Below are 27,892 nucleotides of genomic sequence, written 5' to 3'. Positions count from 1 at the left end.
GGATGTTAAACTGTTAGATTTTCCCCTCGCTGGCCTTCACCGTCTCACTAGTTTTTGCAATCCCCTGCAGTCTTGTTCAGTTTACTTCTCTTTTCTCATGGCTGGTTGGGGTTGGAATCCAGGCTCCCGTTTTTCTTGGCATCAGAGAGTCTGCTTGTGTGCACTGGCCTTGGGTGGCTGGAGTCAGCTTCTTATCTTTGGACCGAGCTAGATCATCAAGTTAACCCGTTCCTTTCTCCCTTCCTCCCCCTTTGGCCTCTCGCAACCTGCAAAGGAATCTTTCGCTCCACACTCACACCTTCAACCCCTCCCAAAATCCTTTCCCATGCATATGCATATATAGGCGTTAGCAATATACAATGCTGGTGCTTACCCAGAGGACCCCCTGGGGGGCAATTTTACTGTGACTGGGACATTCCCATGGGGCAGTTTTACTGTGAGAATAGCAATCAGTATGTTTCCAGAATAGGCTGACGTTTGTGATCATCGCTTATTTGCACTGTAGTGTCCAGGAAGTGGATCTCTTGTGTGGACTGGTCCAGGCTGAGGTTGATGGTGAGGTGGAAATTGTTGAAATCCAGGTGGAATTCTTCAAGGGCCTCCTTCCTGTGGATCCATATGATGAAGATGTCATCAGTGTAGAGCAAGTTGAGGAGGGGCACTAGGGGATGAGAGCCGAGGAAGCGTTGTTCTAAGTCAGCCATAAAAATGTTGGTGTACTGTGGGGCCATGCAGGTACCCATAGTAGTGATACTGACTTGAAGGTATAAGTTGTCCCCAAATCTGAAATGGTTGTGGGTTAGGACAGTGTCACAAAGCTGAGCTACTGGGTGTGCCATGGCCTCATCAGGGATACTATTTCTGACTGTTTGTAGTCCATCCTCATGTGGAATATTGGTGTAAAGAGCTTCTACATCCATGGTGGCCAGGATGGTGTTTTCAGGAAGATCACCAATGAATTGTTGTTTCCTCAGGAAGTCGGTGGTGTTTCAAAGATAGGTAGGAGTGCTGGTAGTGTATGGTCTGAGGAGAGAGTCCAAATAGTCACATAATCCTGCTGTAAGAGTGCCAATGCCTGAGATGATGGAGCGTCCAGGATTTTCAGGTTTATGGATCTTGGGAAGCCGATAGAATACCCCTGGTCGGGTCTCTAGGGGTGTGTGTCTGTGTAGATTTGTTCCTGTGCTATAGCGGGGAGTTTCTTGAGCAGATGGTGTAGTTTCTTTTGGTACTCCTCAGTGGGATCGGAGGATAGTGGCCTGTAGAATGTGATGTTAGAGAGTTGCCTGGCAGCCTCCTGTTCATATTAGCCGAACTGGACAGTCTCTGCGTAAAAGGACACTAATCAGACGTCAGGAATGGTAACATACAACAGCCAGTAGGAGAACACTTCAATCTCCCTGGACGTTCAATAACAGATTTAAAAGTAACCATCCTTCAACAAGAAAACTAAAAACAGATTTCGAAGAGAAACTGCAGAGCTACAATTCATTGCAAACTTAACACCATTCATTTGGGCTTGAATTGAGACAGGGAGTGGCTGGCTCCCTACAAAAGCTCCCCTCCTCATCAATTATGGGGAGTGGACCACATCCACTCTGGCTAAATTGGCCTTGTCAGCACTGGTTCTCCACTTGTAAAGTAACTCCCTTCTCTTCTTGTGCCTATGTCTGTAATTTTCACTCCATGCATCTGAAGAAGTGGGGTTTTTTACCCATGAAAGCTTATGCCCAAATAAATCTGGTAAGGATATTGTCCTTCCCAGTACCACTTTACAGCGCTCTACAGGATGACTACCAGATGGCTTTTGGAGTCAGTCCTGCTGGATTTTAATTGGCTAAAGGATCCACTGTTAACACAAGGCACAATCCTCTCTCTTGACATCGGGCCAATAGTTTACTAGCCAACACATGACTTTAGCGAAAACCTAAAGCAAGGCCTTTCGCGTGCTAATCATAACTGTAGTTTTAAGGCTGGAATAGTCACATAAAGCCCAGGTTTCCACTTGGTCTGTGCTTTTTGAACCCTCTGAGATCTCTCCATTTTTAAATAAGTGAGGAGAAGAGATCTGTGTGTGGAATGGCCCATATATGATCTGTAGGTAGCAGAACATATTTCTCAAGTTACTTTTAGATTTCTTTAGGCACAGACTTCATGCCTAAAACAACTTGGTTTTTGATACTTGACTTACTAATGCATATTGTGTGCATGTAGCTATATACTACTACTGTCTGTATAGACATAAGACATAATGTGTGGGTATATATATTTACAATTCAAATAAAATGTAATTTTATTTAAAGTAGTGTGGAGAAAGTGTGTACAAGCATCTTATCTCTAAACTGTTTAAGATTTTATTTTTCCTTGTCTTGTAATCTCTGCTCATATGGAGAATATAATTGACTTAAAGATGCAACTTTTAAAATAGTTTCTGCTAACATTTCTTAAATACCAGTTTTCTTAAATAATGGGCTTTTTATTTCAGCAAGTGCCCCCAAATCTTTGAAAACTCCCTGGACTACTGAAGAAGATATGAATCCAGGTGCTGCTAGACAAGAGGAGCCATGGCCAGCTTTGGCTGACCGAACTCTTGTTAGTTTGGTAGAACAACTCTTTTCTCATTTGCTGAAGACCATTAATATTTGTGCTCATGTGGTGGATGATGTTGCTCCTGGCCCAGCAATAAAGGTATGATTTTTATTACGTTTTATGACTCCAAAATGCTTGTGATATAAAGAGCTGTCGTTGAGTTGTGCACCTTGTTGGAGATGATTTAGACAGCCAGATATATTTATTTTGGTGGGGTGTTCAGGGATGAGCATGGGTGTATATGAGGAAAGCTAGTGATGTTAAAGAGGCACTAACAGTTGTCTTCTGATTTACAGTTTTTTGTTGAACTCCATTGTTCTAAGTTTCAACCTTTTTATAAGATATTATCTTTCTCTCTCAGATATTTTTCCTTGTAGCAAATATCCCGCCAGCTCTGGCCTTTGTTTCATAGGGTTAAGAATATGTTGGTCGTCTTCAGTCACTGAGAGTTAGTTTGCACTGTGATCAGATGTGCGATTGCAGCATGGCCTGGCATACCTACACTATTATTAATCTAGCTAGTACAGCTAAAAATAGCAGTGAAGACGTGGCAGCATGGGCCTCAGTGAGGGTTAGCAACACGAATAAGTGGCCAGCGTCTCATGCTGCCTTTTCTTCACTCCGATTTTTAGCCATGCTAGCTAGCACGGATATGCCATCCCATGCTGCTACCAGACCTCCAAATGCAGGGTGGATGTATCCTGAGTGGTAGCATCATTATTGCTGCCGTTGCAGCTCTCCAGAGGGTTTATTAATATTTATCCCTTCTCTCTCATTTATCAGTAACCATAACATTTTAATGCCTCCCAAGAATATAGAAATAACAACCTTCTTTCTTCCTGCATGAGAAATAGTTTGATTAGTTAACACGGTTTTAAAATTTATTTTTATTTGCTTATTGGAAGAACTGACTGAGGATGTGAAGGCAAAGAAACAAGTTTTGCATTTAGTTTAGAAAATATTGAAGTACATGGTCATTCCTACCTCTGGGGGAGCAAGTTTATTTTCTGTCTACTGCATTCATGAGCCTCCCCCTTGTTGGTGGACAGTTTCATTTTTCTTGTAGAATTTAGCTCTCATGGAGTTAGGTCATGGTCATGGAAGGAGAGATGATCTCTCAAGTCACCAAGGTTAATCCCATGGAAGACTTTGAGCATCAGAGGAGAAACCTTGACATATACTCTGTACTATGGAGGAGCCAGTAGAGAGGTCAAAGCACTGGGGTCATGCACTTATGGTAAATTGTTGCCAAGTGCTACTTTCAGTCTGGTTGGCTGGCTTGTTATGCAGCCCCAAACACATTTTAAATTGAAAGAGGCTGTTTTTAGTGTTAGGATATACAGTGGGAGGTTTGTTTTATGGAATGTGGCTTGAAAGGTATTGCTCGCCACATTTTTTTAATGTAGACTAAATTCTGAGACTTAACTGCATAATGTCCATTAAGGGTGTCAGGCTGCTAAGGATATAGTAGAATGCTTTTGATATTCTTTTACCTGTTTTGAACCTAGAGAAATTTAGTAATAAAACTTAATCTGTGTCCTTGGTCTTTGTAGTTCTTATGCTCAAATTGAGACTTAAAATATTACTATATTCTCCTCTCCTCTCCAACACAATTGCATCCTGGCCGCCTGTCACCGTGCCTCAGGGGGTCACAGCTGAGAATACCAGATTCTGGACAAACTGCTGAGAAATGGGGCAGACCCACCCCGAACTGGTGATTATTCTTCCATAAGATATATCAAGCCAGTAACAAAAGCAAATTTCTGTCTCACCAGACCAGTTAACAAGAAGTCAGAAATGCAGTGTCCTTAGGCATTCCAGCACTTATTTTACCACCCAGACACTAGACTATATGAAGAGTGGTTATCTAAAACCAATTTAATCAAACACGGGGTTCTTCTAATTCCAAGAGATCAGCCACATAGCCAGGTCTTACCCAATTATCACTTTGTTTCCAATCCTTTAGTATCTAATATCTAAAGGTTTATAAGAGAAAAGGATGAGAGAGTCAAAATGGTCAAAGGAATCAAATACAAAAATTTTGCAGTGGTTGTATGTATCAGGTTTGAAGCAGTGATGGAATAAATTGCTGGTTTGTCAAGTCTCTGGTAGATTCCAAAAGATTGGAAGGTCTCCAGTCCATTGGTTATAATGCTTCTGTTAGTGTAAGTTCATAGTCCAGAGTTCAGAGCAGGAAAGAGGCAAAATGGATATGCTTCCAGGGTTTTTTTATACATCCTCCCATGTGGAATGGAGGCTCTCAGTCTTCATTTGTGGAAAAGTACAGGCACAAGATAGATTCCAGGGTCACATGAGCTAATCACATGCCCTTGCATGCTTTGAGTCACAGAAGTAGCCATTATGTATATTCTGGCTAAAAGGTCCTCAGGCAAACCAGTTGGATGGGGATAAACTTTTATGACCCATTGTGTTAGTTGATGGGCCATCAACTTGAATGGTCAATTCAGTGTGCTGGCTAGACTGGATGTAAACTACCTGATGGGTGTTAATCCAGGAGCGCAAACACTTGGAATACAGGTGTATAGTCAATATTCATAACTTTAGATACAAAGATGATACATGCATACAAACAGGATAATCATATTTGATAGATTGTAACTTTTCCATTGATACCTTACATGACATACTTTGTATAATATTTGTTGCAGTTATATAACAAAGGTAGCAACAAGGATCTGCATGGTCATATTTTAATCATACAGCGTCACATCCCCAAACTAATAAGATTAGGTGCAACCATTGTTGAAAAAGGCAGGTGTAATTAAACGTGTGTATCCCTATAAATGTATTCTATGTTTAGTTGAAAGAAAAAGTGCTGATATTTAAGCTGTCACACTGTTTCAAACGTTGTTATTTCAGGCAACATTACCTTCTCTCTCAAACCCACCTTCTCTAAGTCCAATTCGTCGGAAAGGGAAAGAGAGAGAACCTGTGGAACAAACATCTGTACCAATGAGCCCTAAAAAGGGTAGTGAAACTAATCCAGGTAAGGAGATGTTGTGTGTACGTACGTACATGGTGTATTGGGAAGAAATACTGATTTGCATAATTCGCTTTACTGTGAAGTTCCAATGTTAATTCTGAAGAAGGTTGCATATAGTCAGAAGAAGGTCAAATTATTCTCAGTACTAAATCTTGAGTGGCAATACTTTTTCATAAAGAACCCATGAACTCTTTGGTAGCAGTATGGATTTGTGCCTCTTGCTATTACAATCATGCTTTCAAATCCCATAAACTGGTGACTAAAACCAAAAATAGTTTGTATATATGCTTTGCAAATGGAAGCTCTGCTCCTATTCAGAGCACTGAGTGGGTGATTCTGGAAAGCAAAAATCTAAATACTGAAAATATAAGAGCTTGCAGGTTTTTCTGTAGCTATTGCAGAAATAGGCAGGAGTAAAAGGAGAAAAAGTTAGTTCTTGGGAACTTCAGTAATGAATTCTGTATGGGTTAGCGGTCTTATTTTGTAGCTGATTTGCATAGAATGTATTGTTATATAATACTGTAAATGCCGGTCCCCTGAGTCATTCTATGAGCTTAAACACAGTTCTAATCATTTAAATATATATGTTGACTCATATTACAGTGCATTTCAAAGTAGTTAAATTAAATATTCAAGAACACCATGGAATATAGTTAATGTGCTAATTGATCAGGATTATTTTTCTCTTTTCATAAGCTACTAGGCAAACCGATACTTCAGGGCCTGCTCCAACAAGCAAATCGTCATCACTGGGCAGTTTCTATCATCTTCCATCGTATCTCAAGTTATATGATGTCTTGAAAGCTACCCATGCTAACTATAAGGTACAATACCATGTCCTGCAGGTGAAATACAAGAAAACTCTTTTCTGCTAGTGTTACACTACCCCGTGTTGTAAGTTTCATTCTTAGAATCATAGAATCATAGAATATCAGGGTTGGAAGGGACCCCAGAAGGTCATCTAGTCCAACCCCCTGCTCGAAGCAGGACCAATTCCCAGTTAAATCATCCCAGCCAGGGCTTTGTCAAGCCTGACCTTAAAAACCTCTAAGGAAGGAGATTCTACCACCTCCCTAGGTAACGCATTCCAGTGTTTCACCACCCTCATAGTGAAAAAGTTTTTCCTAATATCCAATCTAAACCTCCCCCACTGCAACTTGAGACCATTACTCCTCGTTCTGTCATCTGCTACCATTGAGAACAGTCTAGAGCCATCCTCTTTGGAACCCCCTTTCAGGTAGTTGAAAGCAGCTATCAAATCCCCCCTCATTCTTCTCTTCTGCAGACTAAACAATCCCAGCTCCCTCAGCCTCTCCTCAGAAGTCATGTGTTCTAGACCCCTAATCATTTTTGTTGCCCTTCGCTGGACTCTCTCCAATTTATCCACATCCTTCTTGTAGTGTGGGGCCCAAAACTGGACACAGTACTCCAGATGAGGCCTCACCAATGTCGAATAGAGGGGAATGATCACGTCCCTCGATCTGCTGGCTATGCCCCTACTTATACATCCCAAAATGCCATTGGCCTTCTTGGCAACAAGGGCACACTGCTGACTCATATCCAGCTTCTCGTCCACTGTCACCCCTAGGTCCTTTTCCGCAGAACTGCTGCCTAGCCATTCGGCCCCTAGTCTGTAGCGGTGCATTGGATTCTTCCGTCCTAAGTGCAGGACCCTGCACTTATCCTTATTGAACCTCATCAGATTTCTTTTGGCCCAATCCTCCAATTTGTCTAGGTCCTTCTGTATCCTATCCCTCCCCTCCAGCATATCTACCACTCCTCCCAGTTTAGTATCCTCCGCAAATTTGCTGAGAGTGCAATCTACACCATCCTCCAGATCATTTATGAAGATATTGAACAAAACCGGTCCCAGGACCGACCCCTGGGGCACTCCACTTGACACCGGCTGCCAACTAGACATGGAGCCATTGATCACTACCCGTTGAGCCCGACAATCTAGCCAGCTTTCTACCCACCTTATAGTGCATTCATCCAGCCCATACTTCCTTAACTTGCTGACAAGAATACTGTGGGAGACCGTGTCAAAAGCTTTGCTAAAGTCAAGAAACAATACATCCACTGCTTTCCCTTCATCCACAGAACCAGTAATCTCATCATAAAAGGCGATTAGATTAGTCAGGCATGACCTTCCCTTGGTGAATCCATGCTGACTGTTCCTGATCACTTTCCTCTCATGCAAGTGCTTCAGGATTGATTCTTTGAGGACCTGCTCCATGATTTTTCCAGGGACTGAGGTGAGGCTGACTGGCCTGTAGTTCCCAGGATCCTCCTCCTTCCCTTTTTTAAAGATTGGCACTACATTAGCCTTTTTCCAGTCATCCGGGACTTCCCCCGTTCGCCACGAGTTTTCAAAGATAATGGCCAATGGCTCTGCAATCACAGCCGCCAATTCCTTCAGCACTCTCGGATGCAACTCGTCCGGCCCCATGGACTTGTGCTTGTCCAGCTTTTCTAAATAGTCCCTAACCACCTCTATCTCCACAGAGGGCTGGCCATCTCTTCCCCATGTTGTGATGCCCAGCGCAGCAGTCTGGGAGCTGACCTTGTTAGTGAAGACAGAGGCAAAAAAAGCATTGAGTATATTAGCTTTTTCCACATCCTCTGTCACTAGGCTGCCTCCCTCATTCAGTAAGGGGCCCACAATTTCCTTGGCTTTCTTCTTGTTGCCAACATACCTGAAGAAACCCTTCTTGTTACTCTTGACATCTCTTGCTAGCTGCAGCTCCAGGTGCGATTTGGCCCTCCTGATATCATTCCTACATGCCCAAGCAATATTTTTATACTCTTCCCTGGTCATATGTCCAATCTTCCACTTCTTGTAAGCTTCTTTTTTATGTTTAAGATCCGCTAGGATTTCACCATTAAGCCAAGCTGGTTGCCTGCCCTATTTACTATTCTTTTGACTCATCGGGATGGTTTGTCCCTGTAACCTCAACAGGGATTCCTTGAAATACAGCCAGCTCTCCTGGACTCCTTTCCCCTTCATGTTAGTCCCCCAGGGGATCCTGACCATCCGTTCCCTGAGGGAGCCAAAGTCTGCTTTCCTGAAGTCCAGGGTCCGTATCCTGCTGCTTACCTTTCTTCCCTGCATCAGGATCCTGAACTCAACCAACTCATGGTCACTGCCTCCCAGATTCCCATCCACTTTTGCTTCCCCCACTAATTCTACCCGGTTTGTGAGCAGCAGGTCAAGAAAAGCGCCCCCCCTAGTTGGATCCTCTTTGAGTGCTTGTCCATATTGTCCACTGGTGATGTGAATTTGCCCTAAGAACTGAAATTCATATTCTTTTGGCCAGCAGTATCCTTTGTGGCAATACCAGCACCCTCAGTGTCTTTGTCCCTCCAACCCGAAGGCATATAAAGGGCGGGCCAACCCCAGCCATCCCTCGATTCCTTCTCAGTGTACGTGGCTAGTAGTTGGAACTTGCAGTGTCTACACTTCTCGCTCACTGTGTAGCCTGTCCATTGTGTAGTAAATAGATACACACTTAGCAGTTCTTATGTTCAAATAAATTTGTTAGTCTCCAAGGTGCCACAAGTACTCCTTTTCTTTTTGCGTATACGGACTAACACAGCTGCTATTCAGAAACCTGTCATTTTTTATAGTGTTTCCTTTCCTCATTTGAGGAGACAAAACTTCCCTTTGCCTGTAGGACTTTCCCAGTACCTGGTCTAGTCATTATGATTGAACACAAATCTCTAGGCTTTAAAAGTTTCCTTGCATGCGAGGCGGTAGTTCCCCCTAATAATGGGCACACATGGTGCTTAATGTTCCTTGGTAAGGGGTACATACTATGTACTATTGTAAATCATTTTCGAAGAACTCAAAAGGCAAGAATCCCACCTGAAATAGCTTCTAAATAGACACTGAGGCATCCTTCTTCATATCCTGCAGTGGCTAGGGCTGAAAATCTTGAGCAATCGTCCTCAGTGCTTCCACCAGCTCCTGTGCTCACAGGTCTGAAATGGGCACCTCTGAAAATTCATCCTCCTCAACTGGTAAAACCTTTGGGGCTGGGGGAAGAAAAGAGTACAGAGCCTCTAAGGGATAGAGATGTAGGTCTCCTTCACCAGGTCCTACTCCAGGAAGCTGGAAATCCTCTCAAATTGCCTTTGAAAAGAGTAGTTCAATGCCCCAGAAGGGTCCCTCTGGCACTCACTAAGTCACCAGGCACTGTGTTCAAGGACTGGCCTCTTTGGTACCTTGGAAATTGCCCAATACTGACACCTTGGTACCAATATAGCCAGTAACGACGACTATGGTTCTGATGCCCCCCATTTGCTTGCCTCCAGCACTGGCACCCTCAGTACTGAAACCCTACATGGTGTAAAGGATTCCCGTGATACTGGACTCAACGCTATTTGGAGTGAAAGTACCTTTTACCAGTTCTGAGAGCATTAGCAGTACCAATTGGGATATGGCCTGAGTGCTTGTCTCTACAGTGAGTTAGTGAGCATCAAGCTGGGATGCAAATCTGCAGAGATCCAGTGTGCCGCTCACTAACTGTCCATACAGAGCCTTTTGCTGTGCACTAAAATTTCCTGAGTGTGCTTTGACTTTCTGTAATAAGTTTGACCCAGTAAGGAACTTCTAGTGTGCAGCAGCAGGGTCCACACACAGTTTCTGTGCAGCACACTGCAGTGCTATAGGTTAATATTGAAGCTTGCTGCTTACTAAATGATTGTATATACAAGTCATGAGTGTGTTCCCCTTATTCTGTCTGGTACTTCTCTCTCTTTGCAAGAGGAATACTCCTCTTCTGGCTCAGATAATAGCAGGGAGGTGTCACCGGTGCATTCCCTGAGGCCTAGGTATTCAGATCCGTACACCTTAGAGAGGGAGTTGAGGGCTCATTTTTATTACCCCAGACATAAAGCTCTGAGACCTACTCCTTGGTATTTGCCCCCATGACCCTTGCATCATATAGGCACCATGGGAATTACATCAGGCCAGAAGACCAGGTCTGTAACCCAGTCCACAAAGGGACATTACAGTCAACTCAAACTGCAGCTCTTTCAATAACAACAATCAGGCCTCTGATGAGGACTTAGAGGTGGAGGTCTATTCTATCCCAGCACCCATTTTTTCTTTCTCTAACTTCCACCTGACTGTGTAATAACTTTGCTGGGTTAAAACCTTTACTCTAACGATTTTGACCAGGTTACACTGGATCTTCAGAACAACATCGAAAAATTTGGAGGTTTCCTGCGATCTGCTCTGGATGTCCTCTCTCAAATTTTGGAACTTGCAACTCTTCAAGACATTGGAAAGGTGAGTTGCTTTATTTAATATAATGTGAAATGAGCCATATTTATAACGTGCATAGGGAAGCAAGTATTTAACGAAATTTTAGTTCATCCTTCCAGTATTAGTGCTTGGAAAGGCTGACAGATCTTGGAGACAATGACAAAATATTGGGTTACATAGTAAGTGAACTTTAAAGCATGGGTGTCATATCTTCTTTTTTCATATGGCATTTGAAAAGCAATGTGCTGGGATTATAATTGAATTTTAAGATTTGAAAGGCATTCTAATCCTTCTGGGGCAGCTAGATGGATCCCCCCTTGTGCAACCACTGTAAGCATGAATGGGACAGTTGTCCATGATGAGTTGTGTCATTTGTACCTCACCACAGTCAGAATTTGGTGATTCTTTCATTTTTGATTTATGGAGAAAATATCCACACTTAACTACACAGTAAACCTACTGATGATGTTTTAATTAAAGTTAACTACTGAAAAGCTGAATAATTTTGCATAATTTAAGATACAGTGCTTTCATTTTTCAAGAAAGTTAGAGATCTTTTGAGTCTTACTCTTATTATAGTCACATAATTATACTATATTTATATTAAATGAAGAAAATAATCAGGTTTTGCTCTTTTTTCCCCCTGAGTTTGATATTTTCAGACCTTAATTTAACTGGGCTGTTCAACTTGGTGGTCTTTAACATACCTTAAAAAGTTTGTATGCAAGTGTAGATTTAAATTGCAACTTTCTGGGTTTCTTTCTGGTACATATTTCTGGTTTTAAAGCCTACAGTTTTGCATTTTTTTTTGTCTGAGAATTATGTAATAATAGCTTCTCTTTTACTTCATGAAGAAATTTTGATTAAATGACTGTTAAACTTGTGCCTAGTGCGTTGAAGAGATTTTGGGATATCTGAAATCGTGTTTCAGTAGAGAACCAATGATGGCAACCGTTTGTGTCCAGCAGGTAAGGAAGTGACTTTTGTTTGTATTTGGGGGATGGCAGTGTTAGCACTGAGTTAGCACAACTATTCTCATTCTGAAGGAAGGGAGTGTAGGGGAAGGGAGCTTCATCTGAGAAACAACCTGGTAGTGGCCAGGGAGGATAGAATAGATAAATTCTTTTAGGTCACTTTAAATCATTTGTGTGATTTTGTTCTGGAACCCCTTGTGCCATCTGAATAATTTCTCTTGACACGCTAACCCTTATTAAAGGAGCTTTATTATTAAGTGTCAGGAGACAAATTATTCCAGTTATCTGGTTACAGACTGCATTTAAGAGAGGGTAGGAAGCACAGTTTAAAGGACTGGTAGGGAGTTGAGAGATCTGGGTACTATTCTTGACTTTCCCATAGAGTTCTTATGTGACCACTGGGATACTTAATATGCCTGTTCTCATCCTCCCTCTTCCCTCCTGACCTGATGAGCCTCCCATTGAGGTGGTGAGGCTTAATTCATTGAGGTTCATAAATTATTTGATTCTTGAATTAAAGGTGCAATAGAATCACTGTATTATTTTTATATAATTCTTAATTTTATGGGTTTCTTTTATCCCTCAGCATGATGAGTTTCTGGCAGTTTATTGTTGAGGTTTATCTAGCACCTATTTTAGGCTCTAATTTAAAAAAAATACAGAAGTAAACTAACTATTTTACTGTAAAGTTAATCAAATACTTAATTACAAAATTAGTACGTTTTTAGAGTAACCTACTAAACACAGACTTCCAACTATACCCACTCTTCATGGATTCAGTAGTGTTGTCTATGATGTCCTAGCATGACCTAGAAGGCAGGCACAAGTCAAATATGCATGCTCCCTATAACATTCCTTTGTAAAGGCTACCACAAGGAAAACTCTAGTTATGACTTTGGTCGTAGATGACCTGGGCCATATAGGAACCAGTGATGGGATTGAAAGATAAAAAACTGGTGAAAACGCAAAAAACAATTTATATATATATATTAAAAAAAAAAATTATAGACAGTAGTCTTCATCAGAATCAAATTCAGTGCAAGTGATCAAGTTTCTTCTCAATTTTGCCTGCTTTTATGGTTGGCTTAGTTCCAACAGCAAATAAAGAAGCTTCTTGTTCAAGGTAAACAACAAGCCATAAGATTCCATTCATATTTAAGTAAAAGCTTATTAAAAGGTATTTTAAAAAGGTAGAAACAAAATCCAGTTTTCATAGGCTGGCATACCAGACTGATTATATATAGACATTTGGGGTGGACTTGCATAGTTGAGTATTTTGTGCTGGTAGCTTGTAATTCAGCCAGGGTAAGATACAGTATGAAGCTGCACTGTCCCAGGAGCAAGGCTGGGACGGAGTCTCTCCCAGTTCAGTCCTTCCTCTTCCCCCTTTGCTGAATGGGGGGAAGTATGCTGCGCTATCTCTTTTTTTTTTCCCCGTGTTGCACTGGCACTATAAAGCTTTCTCTAGTACTGAAAGATTGAGTCAGTCTGGGATTATTATCTTAAGCAGTGGCTTGTTCCAGCCTTGGAAGACTGAGCTTAGTTTGGAAGCCTGTCAGAGGGCTGTACCAGCCTGAAAAGATTTTGTTTAGCCTGGACAAAATATTGCTTTAATTCCAAGGGTGGGGCTTGCTTTAGCAGGTCACTATATTGTTTTGAAGATGCCATGGGAATTTTTGTCCATATCTATGGGAACTAAAAGTGTTTAGTGTATTTTTTCTTTATTTTTAAGGCTCCTGAGTTGATGAAGGGGAAAGAACCAGAAATAGTATTTGAGTCCATGACGCACAATTGGCACGTTAGACTACCGTGTGACAGCCTCATTCATAAAATGCTTTTTGGGAGGGTGGGGATTCAAGTCATGTTGTTTCAGAAATGTTCATTTTTTTTCACATCTTTCCTTAGTTGCTGAAGACTTTATTTGGAACAAACTTGGCATCTCAATATGATGGCTTATCATCAAACCCCAGCAAATCTCAAGGCAAAGCCCAGCGTTTAGGCTCTTCTAATTTGAGGCCTGGTCTTTATCATTACTGCTTCATGGCCCCTTATACGCACTTTACACAGGCACTTGCTGATGCGAGTCTAAGGAACATGGTACAGGCAGAGCAGGAACATGATGCTTCAGGGTAACTGTTACTGTTTTTCACGTGTATGTGGTATAGTGTGTTAACTTTCATCAGACTAATCAAAACATTCTAGCTGAAAACAATAAATCATAACATCATTAAAGGTACTGAACAGGGCTGTTGTGAAGTTTTAAATTATTGAAGTCTCTTACATATTGAAATTATAATATATTGTTCAGTTGTCAATAGCAGGAATTTTTCTTTTATAGTCTTTTGAAATAACATATTTTATCTTGCCTTTACTAATTTGATCTCTGGGACCATACTATATTATGGATAGAACAAACGTGCTTCACAAAGCAAAGTGGAAAATAAATTTAATGTAAAAAATATAGCCTTTGTATATAATTTGAGTTTTCTCAAATGTATTCCTTTGTTTTAATTTTTTTATTTTGACAGATGGTTTGATGTGCTGCAGAAAGTTTCTACCCAATTGAAAACTAGCCTTACAAGTGTAACAAAACATCGTGCTGACAAGGTATTTAAAATACGTTCTTAAAGAAAGAGTAAAATAAAAGGAGGGGAAAGATTTATCTTTTTATCCACATGAAGTTGTATTTTTAACAGTTTGCTTTTGAACTGGAATCTTGTGTAGACAATATGTGGCTTTAAACTGTTTTTTCTTTTTCATAGAATGCTATTCACAATCACATTCGCTTGTTTGAACCCCTTGTTATAAAAGCTTTAAAACAATATACTACAACAACGTCGGTACAACTACAGAGGCAGGTTTTAGATCTACTAGCACAGCTGGTTCAGTTACGGGTTAACTACTGTCTTCTAGATTCGGATCAGGTTAGTCACACTGTATTCTCATTTTGGTCAGTTTATAGCAGATTCGAGAACTCTAGTTCTTAGAGGGACGCTGCCAAGCTAAAATATTTTATTGTAAAAATAATTACCTTCCTTGTCCTACTAATAGCACCGTAAATGAGAACTGTGATTTAAAATTGAAATTACAGAAATTGTATTTCACTCTTCAGGGCTATGAAGATCATGATCATTTCTAGTTAGGTTCATATTTTTTGGTTGTCTTGCACTATGTAGCATATGGGTGAATGTATAAATCCACAAAACCATTCATTTAGAAATAATAATTTCTAAATTATCAGAACTTCATTTGGAAATGTAACAGCCTATCTCACTGCCAAACCATTTTATTACAATGAAGATTATTAAACAGGAATATGTTATAATTACAAGTAGGGAAAAGGTGGTTTGGTTGTCAGAATCATTGATTACTACTTAATCAAAGTAGGTAAAGACAGAGATCTTAATTTTATATTCCCAATATGTGACATTGCGAGAATAGATTAAATTGTAGGTTATCTGGCTGGCTGCCATTTGCATACATTATCAACTTGAGAATTTTCTCCAAAGCATACTTAATGAGGATCTGGGGACATGAATCTGCAAGTTTTATACCCACTAGCAGTTATTAATCACCATCTAACTCAGTGGTTCTCAAACTTTTGTACTGGTGACCCCTTTCACATAGTAAGCTTCTGAGTGTAACCCCCCACCCCTTATAAATTAAAAACACTTTTAAAATATATTTAGCACTATTATAAAAGCTGGAGGAAAAGCGGGGTTTGGGGTGGAGGCTGACAGTTCGCAACCCCTCATGTAATAACCTTGCGACCCCCAAGGGGTCCTGACCCCAAGTTTGAGAACCCCTGATCTATCTTGTACACTGAATAAGTAGGGATCCTCTGGAAATAAAATTACTCTGGATTCTCATTGGTGTAAAGGTGCAGAATTTGTCCCTTTGAGTAAGGATATTTTCAGTTTTCAAAGGTTACTTCAAGCTTTCTGATGTCTCTGGGGTTCCTCATATGAGAATAGGGCAAGGTAGAGCACTGATAGCAGAGGTGGGGGGTGGGTGGGCTGGGGGAGTTGCCCATCCTGTGGTGAGGAGTTCCCCTAGGCTTCTCCTAGTGTAGTGGGTTGCAGTAGCACCCAGATAGGGCCAAATGCTGGGCACGGGGAGATGTCGGCCCTATGCCAAGGAGCACCGGATGCAAGTTGGGCCCCTGCTCCATGACTTGGGCTCCTTGGCACTAGTGTAATACAAATAATAATAATAAAAAAATCACATGATCATATACTTTGATGTAGTACATAATGTATAAAGTACTAGGGGGCTGAGTTAAGGATGCATGACAACAAGCATTTTGGCATTTGCTGATATTTGCATGCTTTGCTTTGCAACCTTCATGGTCTTTTAACGTACCTTATCAAATTATTTTTTCTGTGTTAATTAAAGCACAGATGTTTCTGGTACTGACTGGTCCATAGGGGAGACTGTCCCAAGGAATTTAGACTTTAAATATTATGGCTATTAGTAAGTACCATAGCATGGCTACATGGCAATACATCTAACTGGTTTCAAGACTGAGCTTTATGGAGAATATGGTATGGTGAGATTGCCTACTATGGCATGTGGCCCATCTGTAACTGCTAGTAGCAAAATATCTCCAGCTGCTGTTCTGCCAAATGGCCGGGGCTCTGAGTTACTACAGTGAATTCTTTCTCAGGTGTCTGACAGGTGGGTCTCATTGATTGCCATATGTGAGGTCAGGAAGGAATTTTTCCCCAGGTCAGATTGGCAAAGACCTTTGGAGTTTTCACCTTCCTCTGCTGTGTGGGGCATGGGTTACTTGCTGGTTTGAACTGGAGTAAATGGTGGATTCTCTGTATCTTGATGTCTTTTAAATCATGATTTGAGAATGTCAGTAACTGAGCCTGGGGTTATGGGTGTATTACAGGAGTGGCTGGGAGTGATTCTGTAGCCTGCGATGTTCAGGAAGTCAGACTAGTTGATCACAATGGTCCCTGCTGGTCTTAAAGTCTGAGTCTGTGGCTGACTAGCACTACATTTTTTTAACTACAAGGCAAAAAGTAACACTTATATATTTGTACAGCAGTATCCACAGAAAAAGCCTGTGTGATATCCATATATAATGAGTATTAAAACATCTGTATATAGCAAGTTTTAACATCCAGCCAGCCCTGAAGACTATTAATGCTGTCCTGCACCATCCTATAATTAAGGTTATATATTGTTATATATTACCGGCTGGAATTGTCTGTAAATGTTACTCCTGTGGGAATTCTGCACAGAAAATACATTCTGCCTGAGAAGTGCTGCAGTTCCGCCTTTCGCCCACCAGAGTCTGCTGTGGCGCCAGGACAGCTAGCAGTCTAGTGAGCCTTGTAGAGCTAGTACAGCTAAAGTTGTTATTACGGAAGGGGCTAAAGGTTACTCATTAAGTCTCACTGGTCATTGTTGTTACGCACTGTAAGAACCTCCATAGAAAGCAGTGATGTCATACAATCCTGCACCTGGTTATTAACAGTACAGGTGCCAGCAACAGCCAGTGGGCAGCTGCGTTCATCACAGCACCCTGCCCACGGAGCCAGGTTAGGAGGCATGGGGATATTGGGGGGATGAGGGGGACAGATAGAGTGGGGTACACGGGGCTACTGGGTGGTCACAGACTGGGGTTCTGCAGGGCTAGTGGGGCATGGGCTCAGGAGCTAGTAGGGCGACCGCATCGAGCCAGGGTCTGAATGGGAGTGGGAGACTGCAGGGCCACATGGGGATGTGTGGGGAGGGGTGGCAGGGCCACACGGGGATGGGGAAGGTGGACTGCAGGGACACACTGGGACAGAGACAGATGTGCCTGACAATGAGACTGTCTGAGTCAGTGAGGTTCTGCGTGGGGGAGGCTCCCCAACTCCCTAACAATCCCTCCGTCTTTTTCTCTCTCCCCCCCCCACTCCCCTCCCCCCAATGTTCCGTACTTCTCCCATCCACACCCAACAACCCTCCAGGTTCACTCCCAGGCTCCTTCCCTCTCCCTCAGCTCTTCCATTACTTCTGACTTCCCCAAGCCTTTGCACTGTTTCTGAGGGGTGCGGGAAATATGTTTCTGTGTTGTAGTTTAAATGAATTATTACTCAAAGTTCTGTATTAATTTGCCTATTTGTCAAACATTTCCCGAATTTTTTGGGGGGGGGGGGGGGAGTCTGTATTGTTACAGACATACTTGCTGACAGGTATTTTGAAATAAATTATCAAAAATAGTTGAAACTGGCGTAATTATATTGTGTTATTTTGATGAATAAAATATGCAGAATTTTGCAGTATTCTTAATTTTTTTGTCACAGAATTCATCCAGGAGTAAAATTTATATATGAAAGGAAAAACCTTATTTGGATGCGCAAGTACAAGGGATCAGAGTTAAATTTGAAGTTTCAATATTAAATCTGCATTAGCTAATTTAAGCTCATGTTTTCTCAACCATAACACTTCATTAAATGTTAGATTTTTGTATAAAATATATAATGTTGTCATGTAAATATATGTAAATTATAAAGTTGCAACACAGACTCAGATTCTCTTTTAAGCGTTCATGTATTGTCGTAGGTAAGGCTCTGATTTTGTCACGGATATTTTTAGTAAAAGTCCGGAACAGGTCATGGGCAATAATGAAAAATTCACGGAAACCTGTGACCTGTCCCTGATTTTTACTAAAATATCCGTGCTAAAACGAGGAGCCTGAGCAGCTGCGGGTGGGCTGGGAGCTGCAGGGTCCCCCTCCACTGGTGGTTCTGGTCTCTGGGGGCGGCAGGAAGTAGCGGGGGTCCCCGTGCTGCCCCAAATGGCGGGGAGCTCTAGGGGTCCCCCCCACCGGTGGCTCTGGCGGCTGGGAGCTGTGGGAGGTATGCTTGCCACTGGCGGCAGAGGACCCTGCAGCTCCCAGCTGGACCTGGCTGAAGTCACGGAATCCGTGACCTCTGTGACTAAATTGCAGCCTTAGCCATAGGTAGGGCCCTACCAAATTCATGGCCATGAAAAACGCGTCATGGATCCGTGAAATCTGGTCTTTTGTGCTTTTACACTACACTATACAGATTTCATGGGGGAGACCAACATTTCTCAAATTGGGGGTGCTGACCCAAAAGTGAGTTGCTGTGGGGTTGCAAGGCTATTTTAGGGGGGTTGTGGTGTTGCCACCCTTATTTCTACACTGCCTTCAGATCTGAGTGGCTGGAGAGCAGCAGCTGTTAGCCAGGTGCCCAACTCTGAAGGCAGCGCTGCACCAGCAGCAGTGTAGAAGTAAGGGTAGCAGTACCACAACCGCACCTACACTGATCTTGCGATTTCCCCCCACATCAAACTCCTTTTTGGTTCAGGACTCCTACGATTACAGCGCTGTGAAATTTCAGATTTAAATAGCTGAAATAATGAAATTTACTATTTTTAAAATCCTGGGGCCATGAAATTGACCAAAATGGATCCTGAATTTGGTAGGACCCTAGCCATAGGAAACTCTTCCAAACATCTTATAGCAAAGTATGGGAAGCCGTGCTTTTCATCTGTTTACCCATAGATGTACTTTTAAATATTCATCTGCCAGTTTAGTTTTAGATGAAAAATTAATATTGACAATATTATGCCACTCTGAATGTGTAGTTCTTAACGCTTATTTTTATCCTGTTTTCAGGTGTTTATTGGATTTGTGCTAAAGCAGTTTGAATACATTGAAGTGGGACAGTTCAGGTAAAATCAGACATATAAAATCTCTTCCTTCTATAGTAAGATTATGGGATATAATCACACAGGTGAATTGAAGAGTTTGGGTTAATCTCTTGTTGAATTTTACTGTTTCTTTGGAATGTCTGTTTTAAGAAGGGGAATGGATCTAGAGGAAATAACTAGCTGCTTTGAACTATCCCCTGTCCCACTACCCCTATTATGTCTTTTTTTCCAAAAACCTGCAGTGATTAATTCTGACACCTTTAAGGCCCCACATTTCCATTTACATCCATCCAGAGTGTAGTGTCTGTCCACCAAAGGAGGAGAGTTCCATTGTAGGTCATGTGTTTTCCACTTTCCCTAATCCCATAGCAGCTTCTTCAAGGGGTTTGGGCACTATGTAATGGGAGGGTTTGGGGAGCAAAGTGCAAGAAATACAATCCTAATCTATATTAATTTGTACTACTTCTGCTGTACTGAAAAACTCTCTCTCTCTCTCTCTCTGTGTTTGGGTAATTTCAGAGGGAATCTGTAATTTGGGGGAGTCTCTGGATCCATGCATTCTGGTAGTGAAAACTCTGTATTGCCAGCTTTTGGCTAGCAAACACCTTTAATTTTATATTGAAAAAATAACATTGGGAATGTTGTTTAGATTTTTAGTGGGACACGAGAGCTGTGTGTGTTCTTGAGCCACATACTACTTTTGAAGGGGAGGTAGGAAGGAATGGAGTAGGGGGATGTCTCAAGTCTAGAGGAGCTTTAAAAAATTGGATTTTAATAAAAATAAAAACTAGCAAATATACTCAGAATAGTAGAGAGAAGAAAATAAGCACGGAATCATTACATTAGGAACTATTTTTGTACTCCCCTAAATTCATTTTAAAAAAGCAGTTAAAATAAATGGGACATGCTGTAACAGCATTAAGCTACTCCAGGGCATGTATTATTAGGCTATTTATGCACTGTTTTGGTGCCTGAAGACAGGATGCCTCCAAAGTGCCTTCTCTTAATGCATGTTTTATTGCTTACTGCCATTGCTTTCCATAATGAGTTTTAAAAATATCACTGTTGTCTCCAAATAATGCTTTGTTTCCGAACTGCCATTCCATTTTGATTGTTCAGCAGGAGTTCCAGTTTGATGTAGATTAGGAATGTTGCTTCCTGCCTAAGTGGATAATAGCCGACAGATGATCATTATTGTTCTTAGCAGAGTGGTTAATTAATAGTAACTTGTTTGTTTTTAAGTACTGCAGTTTTCCCTACAGCTTTGACAAGCCGTCAGCTTTTGTCACTCATACATATGGTAGTTTGTAATCGATGTTTTATTCCATTTTGTTAAACTGTCCATCAAGATTGTAACTTCCCCATTTTACATTTTAAAATTTATATTTAAGAGAACTTTTTTTAAAAATGGCACCTTGCTCTCATTTGTAACTAGTTACACTGGTTTTGAGGAACTAGCATTATGATATGTTGCAATTTTCACATTTTAGTTACAAGCAATTTTTAGCTATTTTTTCCCCTTCCCTTGTTTTTAATAGAGACACTGCATGCAAGCAGGATCTGTTTCTTAATTTGTCAATTTAATCCCCACCTAAAAGTATGATGCCTCCATCCTTTCCTTCAAATCTTTCCTTAAAACATACTTCTTTCTTTAAGCCTACAAAATCCAGTCCCTCCCTTCTGGCCTTAAAATCTGAGTCAATTACCAAAATAAGCAATAAAAACACTAAGCCAGTCTTTTAAAAAAAAATCACAACTAAAAAAATCACAACTAATCACAACTAAAGTGGAATTAAGGTATAAACTTCACTTTGCTTGCTTTGTATTATATCTCATCCTCCAATCTTCATCTACATGCTGGCTATCAGGTTATAAGCTTCTCAGCACAGGGTCTTTGCCTTCCTGCTGCTTTGTAAAGCACCTAGCACACTTTTGATGTTTATATAAACGTGATCTGAATGGGTGTTTCAGTGTTTCTGCTGCTTAATCTTTACATCCATTTAAACAGATCTTGTTTTCATGTAAATAAATCCTTTATAATGAGGCTGGTGGTACTATTCTTTTTGCATTGTAATCCTTGGTTTGCATTATTTCTAGTTCATATGAACAAAAATGTTAGTAAGTAAGCTAGTATTGAGAAATTCAATAAACTCAACTTTTAAATAAGATCTTGTAGTAAAAAATGGGGCACAGAAATGCCTGAAGTACTATATAGAAGTAGAAGAGTATGTTCATGAATTTTCCAAGAAACATAAGCAGGTTATTTTTCCTCTGTATAGAACTGACCTGTATGTTTAATAAAGGGAAGGTGGTGTGTATTGACATTTTTCTTTTGTTCCAGGGAATCCGAGGCAATTATCCCTAATATCTTTTTCTTCCTCGTATTGTTGTCTTATGAGCGATATCACTCCAAACAGATCATTGGAATTCCTAAGATTATTCAGCTGTGTGATGGTATCATGGCCAGTGGAAGGAAAGCTGTTACACATGGTAACTTAAAAGCCAAAACAGTGAAACTACTAACAATTTGCAGAATACTAAAAAGAATATACAGTGCTGTGCTAAGGAATGCTGGGCTCATGCTGATCAGCCCAGAAAACACTTACTTGTATGTTTTTTTTGTATTTTTTCAAACTACATTTTTCATATATTAAACCTAGTTCAAAGGTATGAACCTACTCCCGACAGAAAATATTATTTATCCCATTTACACTACTGCCACAATTATGCATAATTAGCTATTTTTGTTCAGAGCAATTAGGAGATTTGAGTGTAGAAGAAAAGCTATAAATTATGTATGTTTGAGCTGCTTAGGTAAGATTGTATACTGTCTGCCTGGTTCTACCCAGTGATATCTGTCCCTTGCTTTCTCATAAAACGTATGACGAAAAAAACCAGTTGCTTTAAATTTGCAGTTACCAGTTTGTGACAGTTGCTGAATTGATATTTAACAAGGCAACATAACACCCTCTGCTACCTTTATACAATACATTGCTAGCACAGAAAAAAGGAGACTTAGATTTTGATCTAAATGTCTGATATCTAATTTTAAAACATTCCAAAATGTTGCATGTGTGTATGTATGTGTATGTAAAATCACTAAAAATTATTTGCATGCTATAACCGTGACGAAATTTCTGCTTGTAATGAGGATCTTTAGGAATTTTCTGTCTAATTTTAAAAGTAAAATAATAGTGAAAATGGTGGCTAAACAATATTTAATAGCAACATAATTATGTTATTAGGGCTTGTTAGCTATTTGAATAGTAGGTTAACACAGCTGTATTTTTGAAAGGTTTTGATGAATCTATTTTGATATTACCTTTATTTGCCTTCCTTTTGGAAAAAGAACATTGGAAGCCTTTCCTTATTCCAGAACTGTTGGTGTAAGAAATGCATAAATTGTACTGAGAAAGGCATGTCTTTTGAAAAATGTGTAAAATCCTGAAGGGGTAAAGGTCAACTGTCTCTAACAGTGACTTAGACCGTGCTTTAGTAGGGATGAAGGAACAACAGAGATGGAAATGACTTAAGTTTTCCGCAAGTATTCATAGAAACCTCACAATTTAAGTGCTAGTTTTCAGTAATAAAATTGCTGGGAGTTAGAACGTTTTTGTACTATTCAAAACTAACCTGCATTTAATATTGAAATATGAAACATCTTGATTTTAGCTATACCAGCTCTGCAACCCATTGTCCATGATCTCTTTGTATTACGAGGAACAAATAAAGCTGATGCTGGAAAAGAACTGGAAACACAAAAAGAGGTGGTGGTTTCAATGCTGCTAAGACTTATACAGTATCATCAGGTAAGATAAGTGGACAGATTAGTGTGTCTGTGTATGTTTTATAATGTGAATTATTTGTTGGACTGTCCACACTTAAAACATTTCAGGTGACATTTATCCCTCTCTGAACAAATCCTGATTAGTCAGACTTTGTTCTGAGAGCTTTCTTGGTGTGCAGGACAAAAAATTTAGTGCTTTCTGGCCCTTCCCGTAATTGGTAGGCATAAGAGTACAAACTCAAGTGTTCAAAAGCAAACAATAAAAGCATTAATTATTTCATACATTTATATAATAGGGCAGAGAGGTAGATTTCATATATAGTGCAAAGTATTGTCCTTTGTTTATTATCTATATTAGAGTAGCACTGAAAGGCTACAGTCAGATTCAGGACCTGCATTGTGTCAGGGCCTGTATGAATACATAGTGAGACAGTAGTTTCCCTGAGTGATAGTCTAATTTCAGACAAGATGCAATAAGTGGGTGTAACTAAAAATAGGAGAAAATGGGGGAGAGAGTACATAGGTAATTAAGGCTAAGATTTTGTCATAGTTTTTTTTTTAAGTAAAAGTCACAGACGGGTCTCGGGGAGTGGCCAACACCTCCAGTGCTCCACTGTCTCAGAGCTCCGGGTGGCCCTTGCTGGCTGACAGCTCCAGCCCTGCCACCCCAGGGCTGACCAGAAAATGTCATGGCGGTCTCTAAAAGTCATGGAATCCATGACATAATCTTATCCATAGTAACAATCATAGGAATGCTTAGTTACATAGGCTTTTATGGAAACAACTAGATGATTGCTAGTCATTTACTTTTTGTAAGATATAACTACAGACAAGTAAAAAACAAACAGTAACTTATGACTATTCACCTAGCCATTGACAGATGTCATTTTATCAATAGCCTCACTGTTAAGATGGGTCTTGAAGGATTTTTTGGAGAACAGTGTAGAGGTCATATGGACGAGTACAGAGAAAACCTTCCAGGCATATTGGGAGACAGAGGGGGGAAAAAGCATAAAGGTGCTTGTGAAAGAAGTGATCTGGAATCTTTTTGCTTATTCTAGACACTTAACAGAAGCGTAATACTTTCTTTTATTGAACTTCGTCCAGTTGTGGAATGCTGCGCTCGTGTGTATTAATGGGAGGAATGTGCCTTTTTGAATACAATTGAAGAGGCAACTCTTTATTTATTTTTAATTTTTTTCTAATTTAGTTATAACATCCAAATTTCTAGCAAACCTTATTTTTTATGTGTCAAAGTTCAGACTGAAATTAATTTCTGCAACTAAAATTTTATAGGTTGATAGTGAATTTATAGTTTTACATAATTAGTCATAAAGTAGTGTTTGGATACATTTTTTGACGTGACATTAAACTGTTATTCACATAAAGTGTTCTGACATTAACTGTGTATTCACATGTAGGTTATTTTTAACCTTTAGTGTTATCTAGACTACAGGAGTTTCTAGTAGACATCTGGAATAGCCAGTATTAGGACCTGATCTTGCAAACTGCTCTACACAAGCAGACCCTGCGTCTGTGCAGAACTCCATTGACTTTAGTTCCACTCATATAGAACAGCTTGCAAGATCAGAGTTTTAATGTATGTCTCATTTCCATTCTTCCTTTCATTAAGACAGGAGCAAATACAGATACCCTTCTAATATATGAAGACTTTTACTTGCCAGCTACCAATGTTTTGCTTTTCTTCCCACTCCCCATGCATTTCATCTCATACTCTATTCTTCCAACTGTTGGACTAATCACTTGTAAATTTTGGCTTTACAAAGCATAGAAAATTTTGCTTTTATTTGTTTAAAAAAATGGTCTGGGAAATGCCAGGTATTTTGGTTGTCATAAATGACCATATCTGAGAGAGAAACTTGTTCTTTTTATAAATTCTAGCCTGAAGTGAATTTTTTACTATTGTACATAGACGTATATTTCATTTCTTCTCCTGGATTTACGTAGTTTTATTTCTTGTATGCCTGAATGTGTAAAAATGTTATCTCAGTGGAGCAGAATAGGAATACTGTCTCTCTTACTCTGTTACATGAAAGGCCAGGTTAAACAAGAGAACAGTATATATTTGATAGTTTAAGATGATCTTAAATCATCTTTGTGAAACACCTTGCATAACTTTTTGGTTTTGGGGAAAATGATAGTTTTATTAACTGTTCACTCCCTCAACTATACTATTTAAATATGCCATTTTCTAAAGTGCAGGTGTGTTTGTTTTGGGGCGGGGCGTTGGGATATTTTCTTCAGGTGCTGGAGATGTTCATCCTAGTACTGCAACAGTGTCACAAAGAGAATGAAGACAAATGGAAAAGATTGTCCCGACAGATAGCAGATATCATTCTACCAATGTTAGCAAAACAACAGGTTAGTATCTAACTTTATTGATTTTATCTTTATGTATCAATTTTGCTTTTATTACATGAAAGCAATATTCTGCCTACAGTCTGCAAGTAAATATAAATACTGGAAACTATTTTACTAAAATAGGTTTATATATATGAAAGACTTTGTAAATATAATGTTCAAGATAAGGCATCCCATTCATTCTTAATGGGGCTGATAATGAAGAATAATTTCTGTATAATTTCATATGTACTTATAGATTAATGTCATTTTTAAATAATTTTAAAATCACAAAAGACTAATTTTGTAGATAAAAACTATTTGTAGTGTCTTCTAATATATCTCAGCTTAGAGTTAAGTCCATAACTGCTCTAAGACTTTATAGCTAATACAGCTCACGGTGCTTACTATATGGTATCAAGTCTTTTTTCTTCTTTACATACAGAATGTCGTTATTATTTGGCATTATAATCAGACAATATAATCGTTGGTCAGTGACCTTATTTTACAACCTATTTTAATGAACAAAATAAAAATTGTAATGAAATTTGTTTACTTGAAACTGGTTTGGTCATCTGTAATTGCCTGTTAACTTTATTTTTAATGTTTTTAAGTTACATTTTTAGGTGTCTTTATTTTCTCTATTAAATAACTTAGTCTGACAAAATTGCACTTCTGTAAATCCTGTGACGTAGCTGAATATGGGAGAAGTTAAGTGTTGTCAGGACCTGGATCACAGGCAAAACTGGCATTATCTGGACTTTATTGCACATTACTCCACTTAGGCAGATCCCAGCTTCTGTGTGAACCCTCATTGAAGTCCATGGGTGCAGAGTAATTTACAGGGTTGGAGACCTCATGAGCTGCATATAAGTTTGTAGCCAAACCTGAGATCTGTGTGCAAATTGAAGATGGCCAGCAAATGAAGCTCAGTTGAGTGCTGGTCCCTTTGTGTATCCCACACGTGGGTGCACATGTTTGCTGTGCGTGTGAATCTGGAATTCTAACAAGTAGTGTCGGTTGGTCTGCACATGCGCAGTAGTTCTTGTGCTCCAGACTGATGGCATAAAGGGCAGTGTGGGCTGAACGCCTCTCCGGTTCCTCCTTATCACCGCATGGCCTGAGTCAGAATCTGTGTCCAATATCTCCAGATTTTCTCTTTGATGCCCTGTAAATGGCTATTCTAAATAGTTTTACATTAGCATAGTTAGTTTTATAGTATAGTGTAGCTTGTTCTTTCTGTGCACTGGGGACTCCCTCCCTGTGGCCTGGGACTGTGCCCAGGGGTTCAGTAATACGTCTCCTGCCTTTGCTCCTTCTCTGTGAGCAACAGTCACCAACACTGTCTCTATTGCTTGGGTGAGACACATATTGGGATACCACTGGCGGAGTTCCAGGATTCCCAGCACTGGATCCTGAATATTTTGCTGCTTACAAGTCCAGGCAACGTGGTGCTCCCTTGTAATGAGGCCATCGTGGAGCCAGCCATAGTGGTCTGGCATACTTCAGCTCCTGTGCCCCCAGGTGTAAGAGGGCTGAGAGATGTTATTTCATCCACTCCAAAGGGGCTGGATTTCTTTTCTCCCATCCAGATCCAAACTCCCTGATGGTACAGGCAGCCATCGGGAGAGCATGGTCACAACTTCCCGAGATCACCACAGCTGACAAGGGCTCAAAGAGGTTGGACCTCTTGGGCGGAGGCAGGGGGTAAAGGGTCTTCCTCGACAAGTCTGAAATTTTGTATTGCTAACTATCAGACCTTGTTAGTCAAATTATGATTTTAACAGTTACTTCAGGCTGGCTGACTTTAAAGACAAGCTTCCCTCTGAGGACAGAGCCCAATTTTAGTCCTTCATAGAGGAGCGCAAGTTAGTGGCTAAGACTTCTCTTTAAGCTGCAGTGGATGCAGCGGATGCAGCGGATACAGCATCCAGTGGCTTGGTCACTGACATAGTTACAAGGTGTGAGTCTTGGCTTCCCTCTTTGGGGCTACTCAGGAAGGTCTAGAACACCATACAGAACCTCTCTTTAGACAAGTCAGATTCGTTTAACGAGAAAATGGATGAGTCCCTATACTTGTTGGAAGACTCAAGGTCGACTCTCTGGTCACTGGGAATTTACACCCTAATCCCCAGGAGAAAACAGCAGAAGCAGGTGTATAGGCCAAAGCCACCCCCTCTACAGATGTTGTACCACCTTTGTCCAGATGAGGCTCTGTTTAAACATCAGAA

The 27,892-nt window shown here is 40.3% G+C and overlaps 1 protein-coding gene across 6 annotated transcripts in view; it reads left to right on the top strand.

Moving 5' to 3' along the window:
* The window catches only part of HTT (huntingtin), a 183,395-nt gene that overhangs the window by 78,801 nt on the left and 76,702 nt on the right, over positions 1–27,892 (top strand). For all 6 annotated transcript variants that reach the window (XR_007356510.2, XR_007356512.2, XM_048849034.2 and 3 more), the window contains 12 exons: positions 2,486–2,688; positions 5,470–5,596; positions 6,290–6,417; positions 10,776–10,886; positions 11,753–11,830; positions 13,742–13,965; positions 14,365–14,443; positions 14,599–14,760; positions 19,479–19,534; positions 21,855–22,003; positions 23,186–23,322; positions 25,566–25,682. Coding sequence is in view for 4 of the 6 variants with exons in the window: in XM_048849034.2 (XP_048704991.2) it covers positions 2,486–2,688; positions 5,470–5,596; positions 6,290–6,417; positions 10,776–10,886; positions 11,753–11,830; positions 13,742–13,965; positions 14,365–14,443; positions 14,599–14,760; positions 19,479–19,534; positions 21,855–22,003; positions 23,186–23,322; positions 25,566–25,682 (1,571 nt within the window). In the remaining 2 variants the exon portion in view is untranslated. The remainder of the gene's footprint in view (positions 1–2,485; positions 2,689–5,469; positions 5,597–6,289; positions 6,418–10,775; positions 10,887–11,752; positions 11,831–13,741; positions 13,966–14,364; positions 14,444–14,598; positions 14,761–19,478; positions 19,535–21,854; positions 22,004–23,185; positions 23,323–25,565; positions 25,683–27,892) is intronic.

Source organism: Caretta caretta, chromosome 4 (genome assembly GCF_965140235.1).
Source record: "Caretta caretta isolate rCarCar2 chromosome 4, rCarCar1.hap1, whole genome shotgun sequence".
Taxonomy (NCBI): Eukaryota; Metazoa; Chordata; order Testudines; family Cheloniidae; genus Caretta; species Caretta caretta.
The sequence above is the reverse complement of the archived record's forward strand: the minus strand, read 5'-3'. Positions and strand labels throughout refer to the sequence as shown.